An 8,284-nucleotide genomic window follows, 5' to 3' on the forward strand; every position below is an offset into this window, starting at 1 on the left:
CTAATGCGCAGGCAAAAAGCTGTTGGCTTAAAATATACAACACGCATCAAGGGTCAAGGGTATATATTCGAATCGATACGACCGTAGACCAGCACCGTACCCGAAGCCCTCCTTTGAGACTGTATTTAGTAAGCGGAAATATATCCCTTTCCGTCCATTCTACTTTGCACTGCCGATCTGCAGCATCTTCTCTGAATATACAATTGAATATCATCGGTGCCGTAAATATACTCAGACTATCAGTTGCAAAGTCCAACAAGGCTAACACCTTATTCACCAGCTAGATACGCAGAGAGGTTCGCACGTCATCACACAAACTACTCTGGTGTGATCAAATCTATCCATACTGATTGTAATTTAAAGTGTTATAAACGATCTACGGTGTTCATTGATGATTATTTATGAGATACAAGCTGAATTACAGATAGCTGGCAAGCGTTTTGACTATTTATATTGATTAGTACATATTTTACCAATCAACCACTAGATTTCTATGCATATTACGAGTCAGGATCTAGTCAAATGAAATAGTGACTGCAATATTCTGTTCTCACTTTGTGGGTTGACTAGTGAGCAGCATCTTATCATACAAGAAGAAACGTAGACTATAAGATATATGCCATGTATGTCAACTACATGCCTGTCAAACACCAATCCAGGTTGGCTCTAGTATCCTATAAATTTTTATTTTTTTATAGTGTCGTGAAATATTAATTGGTTCGTTTGCCTGCAAACCTCTCGTACGAGTTCGACATGGAATGAAAATTGGCGTTTCTCAGAACCTGCTCCCGCTACGAAATCAAACACATACCCGCATTCTTGAACAAATCGCCCCTGGTTGTTCCTTTCAAAAACATGGAGGTCGACACGTGTCTTTCGATGAATAGCGAGCAGCTCTTCCGACAGGCTGAGGCGCTGTGCTACGCTCCAGTGTGTCTTCTTTTTATCCTTCCTACACCTCAATGTGTTCCCTTTTCGGGTACTGTGTTCGCCAGTATTAGATAAGCTTTCATTAACCTCGACGGGATGCCTTCATTGGTCTTGCAATGATTCTATCGAACTCAAGGCTGTGCAAGACAATCATATAAGATCGATTCAAAGTGTGCATGTGTCCTACCAAACGAGCTATAGCCATCCACCGTCATCACTGCTTCTCGTTTGCAAAATAAATTTTGCGGAACCAACGTCTACAATGGATTCAATCGTTAATGGACTAAGCTCTCGAGCTACAACTCATGATATACCAAAAACCGCTCATCCCTATACCTGCATTTCATTAGCATCTGTTTGAGAACGAAACCACCATCATCCCACAGGGCATTCATACACCTGTAATTAGAAAGCATAACAAACTGAGAGGCAACTCATATTGTTGGTCAGAATCGAACGTGTGAATATATGAGCATGCCACGAACGTGAAAAAATTGCGTTCTTCTTCTCAAAGTTCAGTGAGGCTGTTCATATATGCGGTACCACGATAGTGAACTTGTACCGGTAGGTGCCGGTTTGGACGTATTCAATTGAGAAAAAATCCTCCTGGGTATCGCAAAATCAATAGCATGTAAACCTATAAAAGTATCTTTAATTGTATTATATATGTGGTCGTTCTAGAGCGACAGATGGGCATACCAATCAAACAGATAAAAGCATATTTAATTGTATACAACATGTAGTCTCTTTATAGTTACCCAGACGGACATACTCTGTTGATCACAGCTCTATAGAACAACAGGGGACTCGTATATGGTTACAGATCTCATTTCTCACCATCTTTTTGAGCGCGCGGTTACAGCAAGATCAACATCAGGTTCCCACGGTACCAACCTTCCTCTCCATAGACCAACACCAGACCCGTTGGTGAGCCACCACTCACATCTGAATATGTGTATTGAATACCAAGTAGCAAGCGATTCAGTTTTCGGAATTCATTGAGCCTCGTTGCCAAGGACGGACGCAATTGAAAGGCAGAGATGAATTCAGAGCAGCAGTTTTATCATTCTCTGCTAATAGCGTTTCGATCGCATTGGAACAGACCACTTTGGGGAAGAGTGGTGCAATACATGCTTCATGAAATGACTTTTAGTCACGCCATTACATCATATACGTTCAAGCACAGTATTGGCAACCAATATATCTGTATCTTACCTTGGTTCTTTATCCAGCGCCTGTACGAGACGGCTTGTCAGATACAGTACGGCATGCAGATTCTCATATGACATATTGCTAGTGCACTTCTTATACGCCTGAGAAACATTCGCCAATGACAGCTCTTTTCTGAATAATCTTCCCTTCCCTTTGGATCCTGTGTTCCATGGCAGGCAGCAAACAGCAAGGTCGATCTAAATTACATATGGATATTGGGCTGTGTGTCGGATCGATCCGGATATTATACAGCCTCAAGTATTGTGTATATTGCTTTTTCTTTGCACCTACAAGCTTTGCAGTTTCACTTAACACACCTTCAAAAAGAACGGAAATCAGGGATTTCAGAGTATGCTGAACGTAGGCCTCTGTTATGCTCATCGGAACAACACTGCCTTGTTTATCAGTAATGCTGTGTCGTGCTTCAACCTCCACAATCTCTTGAATGAACGTCTCCAACGATATCTGCTGAAGTACTGGCGGATGCGTACTCCCATCATCGTAGCTAAGCGGCGTGAGAATTTCCTCTACAAATATCGACGAGTGTGTGCGTGAGTGAAGCAACGTGTGGCTATGGGTATGGATTCATTACATTAAACCTAATGCGCGGAACATATACTGTGTGCGTATGTTCAGATGCAACGCTTGTAGAATTTTATTTTAATAGACAGTTGTTGTGCATTCAGGTCATCACAGCGATATGACGATTGAGATTTTTCCATATAAAAGAAGAGTGTCGAGTGTGAAAGTTAAACTCAAGCATACATCCCTGTTAATTCTATATTGTACAGCTCCTACTGTATTGCAAATGTAATGCAGCACATAGAAACTCAAGCACACATCCTTGTTAACCCTATATCACACAGCTCCTACTGTATTGCGAATGTAATGCAGCACAAAGACACGGCTTGGTGGGCGCAATCGCAAAAAGATTGAAAAGCGTAGGACGCGCCTGTACAGCTGTTGACTACGATTACGTATTGGTACATGTGAGGGCTGATTTATAAAAAAAAGTGGTCTCAATACTGTACAACTAGCTTCCTTCCTAAAACCATCATGTAAAAGCGTAATAATCGCATATGTATGTCAAGATACACTCTTCAGCTCATATGGGTACATATTGCGTGGATATATGCATAAATGTAAACGTGTAATCGAGCGCAGATGTATGTGCAGAAGTACTCCTCCGCTCATACGAATACCGTTTGCCTGCATACGAAATCCACATGCCGATAACAAGTTCAAGCATCTATACGTCACAAGGAGAGGTATCTCATTTTAAAATCAGAGGCACAAAGATGACGAGTTCAGATCACGATTACTTTTTGAGTTTTAATTGAATACGCGAATACATACAAGTATGTGCTCATACACTTTGCGTAGACAAATAGACTCGGGGATAAACAATACATACAGAACATACAATGTGTCGCACATGTCATCACTCACCAATTCAGTACCCACCTCTACATAATCTCTATGCACGTATAATTTTGCGTGCTTACAGGAAAAGGTATATCTTTAAATACGAACACTATGCGACGTACTGTATAGGCATCTGAGGATGCAAATACGCCTGCAATTTACAAATTGTTGCACAATTAAACCACAACTTTGTGCACAAATCCATATTGAACCTGTAGGTCGCAACCCTTCGTAGGTATGTATCACAAATAAATCATTGCAGGCAGAAGCTCACGAATGTATATTTCGGACGTGGATATGCGGTCTGATAGTCATTTATTGCTTGCACGAATAGGAACGAGCCTATCATTACAACATTTGAAAATACACCTCCTAAAAACTCCACGGTAATGTCATTTTTTACTAGACTGCTGGATAAGGAACTGATACATCAACATGAAACTACAATAGATAAATAGATCAAGACATTTTTTCTTCGTCCGTGTAATTGCGAGTACGAGCGTATATTTACCAATATGTGGAGACAGTCGAAACCATGATGCACTGAATTTATTAAGAAGTAAGCTGATCTATTCACACGCATTGTATAAGTGCTAGTTGGACGACTTGCAGATATATTCTCGTGAAGTTCGACTTTACTAGGTTGAGAAATGCGGATACTGATAATAATTTGATGTTTTCTCATTAATTTTGAAGTAAGCTTTAAATTTTTGTCTAATAAATAATATTACAAAGACAAACAACGCAGTGTGTACAGAACTATGAGCGCAACTGTCTGCTAGTTTTGCTTTCAAAAGCATATTGTGTGCGATTGTGTCATCTCTCCACTGGCTACGTTTGCGTCCCGCATATCTCAAGCTAAATACGGAAAACCTAAAATGTCTAAGTTAATCTTTGATGAATTGCAACGATATTTTACTTCACATTACCTGTTGTATCAACGTCCTTATAGGCCTTCACATTCTTATATAAAGGTGATTGCGACCAATCAGCATCGGGTATGAACCCAGCTCCTTCTACTTCGTTCGTATTCTCCTTAAAGCTCGAGCACACCAGTGTACTCAATACTTCATGTGAAGGTGATTTACCAGCGCAAAACACCGGTGCAGTTGTGCAGTATAGTCCCAATGCCAAAAGTCCGCAACAAAGTGCAGCTAATGCGAAGTGGCACCCGCTGTGTGTGCATCCTAGTCGCTTCTGGTATTCAGCCATGACAGCGTATTCGCGCTGGCGCCGGTTCAACAACTAAACGCTTAAATTCTGACTTACACATTTAAAGTGTCCTTCAACTTGGAAAGACCACAAACACCTTTGGTTCTATACTAAGGTTGATACACACACCCTGGCCATTCCCTTCATCTCAATCTCCGTGTGTTGTGTGATCCGAAATCCAGATACATATGCTAAAAAATAATAAATAAAACCATCGACTAACTAAAAAAGTGATAAAAAAGTCAAAACGCAGAGTTTCAAGTTAAACGCTTTTATTTAACGTATTCATTTCTATGCACGCGCGGTTAAAACGCTTATATGTATCGTATAGTCGACTGGATAAAAGTCCTACGTCCGTGATTTTGCTGAAAAGTCTCGTCGTCCTTTGGTTCGCCTGTGCCTTCGGGCCATACAGCGAGAACGCGCGAGACGAACAGTACCAGTGGTGAGTGGTGACGTGAGTCTCCCACTGGCCCGCAGAGTTTATTTTTGTTTTTCTAAAAATTAAAAATTAGATTCCAGGGATCTTGGCTGTTTCTTCTTTCTGGGGCTTCTGGGGATTGTATCTGAGATGTGATGTCTCACACTGATCCTTGTAGTTCTTATATATTCGGCCGGGGTGTCATTTTTGGTTTTTGGTCCGGCATGTAGGACTGAGTCTTGTGTTCGGAATATTTCTAAAAAACCTCAGAAGCTTGTCCGGCACTTTTAGAGTTATTAAAAACATTATGTTTTTCATTGTTCAAAAGTCAACGCTAACGCATTTTTGGGTTGCAGGGTTTTTAATATATATATTCAATACTACCCTAGCAACGGTAACCATGGCCTTCCATGATTGGTTCATGTGTGTGTACTTCGTAGATAAGACAAGGTATGATTCGTTGGATCGTCTTGTAGCGTACTCTATCGTAAGTGCTGATGACTTCAGTATGCTCAAACTGCGCACACTGCGCTTATAAAGCACGCTGCGCTTCGATAACGAGCGCTTTGAGCTTAGTTCAAGGGTTTGCAGACTACATTACGATGTAAAGCGTGGACTACGAAGCTCAGACATCCACAGGGCGTTCTCACATCCCAAAGTTGAATCAGGCACTTATTCGCTCATGAGAGGGGCACGAATGACTCTCAGACCACGAGTTGGTATGTCAGCTGAGATGATGATGTTGGTACTTTGCCGCACCCATCGGTGTGAAACCTGGGGCTGAGCAGACATTTTTTCGCATCTTTGAAATGCACAGACTAGTTCTATTGATGACCATGCACAGGTCAAATTAGAACCTTGTTTGTGACTGCTGTCTTCTAGCGCATGCTGTAAAACGCAGAATGGAACATCAGCAGAGATGCACTATGGCCCCCCATCGTCAGCGAGCCTTACAACACCTGATCCTCAACCAATTCCAAGAAGTATTAGATCCGTGAGGCTTGAGTGCCTTCGCAAGTGACTCGTACTCTACAAAACAGAGGATTTTCCACAATGAAGAAGTGAACAACTTTGTACACAAAACGTGTATATTCCGCCCGTCTCACGTCGCCGACTGCGTATTCGGATCATGCAGGTGCGTCTTTGAATATAATAGCTTTTTGACCTTCCACATCCAATCTGCTGGGCTGGCAGGATCACGAATGCAATGATAAGCCTTGTAGCACATCCTCAGTCCAATCTACGCTTTTTGAAAGGCTTCAACCCAGTCACGGTCGTCTCGCCTGTTGAAAACCAATACAGTTATTCGAATATGATGGCAGATGTAGTGAAAGGTACGATAACGGGCCGGGCTGCCTGGTATCAATATGTTGGCACATGCAATAAACGTCAAATAGTCAGCAGTATCTTATACACTCAAAGATAGCGGCGCGGACACAAGTGTGGCCTATAACAATGAACACATATTCTCTTGCAATGTGTGTAGAAGGGTTAACAAACAGTACTCGGAAACGAGTTCACGGTGATGTAGTGTGCTTGCATGAAACACACCATTGTTACGCAACCTGCGTAGTCCCTCTCGGATATGCTTCGGCCTCAGTGCGCCGCTGTCTTTCCATTCCGTTTGTACCTTGATAGCTGAATATTGTAGGTAGGATGCATTTCACATTTTTATTTTATTTTTAATATCGGTAATATTCGAAATTAGGTATTAGAGTTCAGCTTGCTATACTACACAAGCGAGATAATAGACCCCCGTTTCTTGGAATTCCAATATTTTGCATCGCTTAGCCACACTTCTATAAATGCAGTGCGAGTGGTTCGCTTGCGACTCATATACGAGCAATGTTGTAGACAAGATATGTAAAATACGGCCCACTTGGCAGAGTTGTATTTTGTGCAGACGTTCATCACATGGAAGAGTAAACTCAGACAAAACTTAATACTGGTTACACCCTACATACATGATTCAACGACTTCTCCGCAGAAGATCTTGGTTATACCCGACATGACGATGACCGCGGTAGGCGGAACTATGCTCCCCGTAATTTGCTGCATGACACGTTTCATAGCCGCACGTGGAAAACCAGCTCGTCGATACGATTCGTACCTACTCATTTGTTCCTCCGAGAATGATTCTAAAAGTAAACTGAAAATTTTCGGGAGGATATGATTGCCTAGTTATGCACTCAGTCACAAGAACAGCGTACATTTTCGATAAGTATAACGTCATTTCGGTATATGCGACAACAATTTGAGCTGTCTTTTAGCTGCTTTCTTCGATTATTGGATGAGATCATCCAATAACACTTCGGATACAAGGTAAAACATAATACCATTCTAATGTGCAGATGTCCTATGATATTGAAGCAAAAGAAATGGCCAGTAGCAATTAATCCAAACTTCAAAGGATTCACGCAAGACTAACTTAACACGACGACATGATAGTACAATAAGAAACTTCTACGCTCGCAGCACAACATCCTGGGCTTGCACAAACCTCATTTTTTCTCCCTCCTCGGGAGTAAGGTTGGGCTTAAAGGAACGGTACTGCGTTGGCAGAGGCATCACATCCGGCGGTAAAATGTCTTCCTCTTCTTCTTCCTCTTCCTCCGCGTTCAGCCCTTCAAGGGCCTCGCCATCCTATGTAGACACGCGAGAGTGTGAATGAGCATTTTGAAGGCTATAAGGGCCGAAACGGAAGCATAAATCACGACGGAAAATGTACTGCAATGATTCCCTCACTATATACGAGAACTAAAAAAGAAACTGAAAAAATCAATTGTATTTGAAATGACGCAAATGATCTACAATAAGTTCTAACAACGAACTAATGCTGCTATCGAGACGTCAAAATATAAAAAATATCAAAATTTCAGAAGCATTGAAAGCCGTCTGATCTGCATTCCGAATAGGTGCAAACACGAAAAAGTTATTTATTATTCGAAGAGAAAGTAGAAAAAAAATGCGCTTTATATAAGTAATCATCTGTATATATATATATATATATTTATATATATATATATATATATATATGTGTGTGTGTGTGTGTATGTATGTATGTATGTATGTGTGCATATGTAT

The 8,284-nt window shown here is 41.2% G+C and overlaps 2 protein-coding genes across 2 annotated transcripts in view; both read right to left on the bottom strand.

Moving 5' to 3' along the window:
• SARC_01827 (hypothetical protein) overlaps nt 1–4,932 on the bottom strand; it is a 6,022-nt gene extending 1,090 nt beyond the window's left edge. The window contains exons 1-7 of the mRNA XM_014304454.1: nt 4,497–4,932; nt 2,460–2,669; nt 2,146–2,302; nt 1,768–1,875; nt 1,267–1,329; nt 812–982; nt 101–191 (exon numbers count right to left, since the gene is read on the bottom strand). Of these exons, the coding sequence (XP_014159929.1) occupies nt 101–191; nt 812–982; nt 1,267–1,329; nt 1,768–1,875; nt 2,146–2,302; nt 2,460–2,669; nt 4,497–4,779 (1,083 nt within the window). The 5' untranslated portion in view covers nt 4,780–4,932. The remainder of the gene's footprint in view (nt 1–100; nt 192–811; nt 983–1,266; nt 1,330–1,767; nt 1,876–2,145; nt 2,303–2,459; nt 2,670–4,496) is intronic.
• A 623-nt stretch (nt 4,933–5,555) lies between these two features.
• Nucleotides 5,556–7,845, bottom strand: SARC_01828 (hypothetical protein). The gene is made up of 4 exons (XM_014304455.1): nt 7,701–7,845; nt 7,165–7,349; nt 6,752–6,838; nt 5,556–6,483 (listed from the first exon to the last, which is right to left on the bottom strand). Exons 1-4 carry the CDS (start codon nt 7,766–7,768, stop codon nt 6,431–6,433), a joined length of 393 nt encoding a protein of 130 aa, XP_014159930.1. The 5' UTR covers nt 7,769–7,845; the 3' UTR covers nt 5,556–6,430.
• Nucleotides 7,846–8,284: the final 439 nt, after the last annotated feature.

The sequence above is a fragment of the Sphaeroforma arctica genome, assembly GCF_001186125.1.
Source record: "Sphaeroforma arctica JP610 unplaced genomic scaffold supercont1.76, whole genome shotgun sequence".
NCBI lineage: Eukaryota > Ichthyosporea > Ichthyophonida > Sphaeroforma > Sphaeroforma arctica.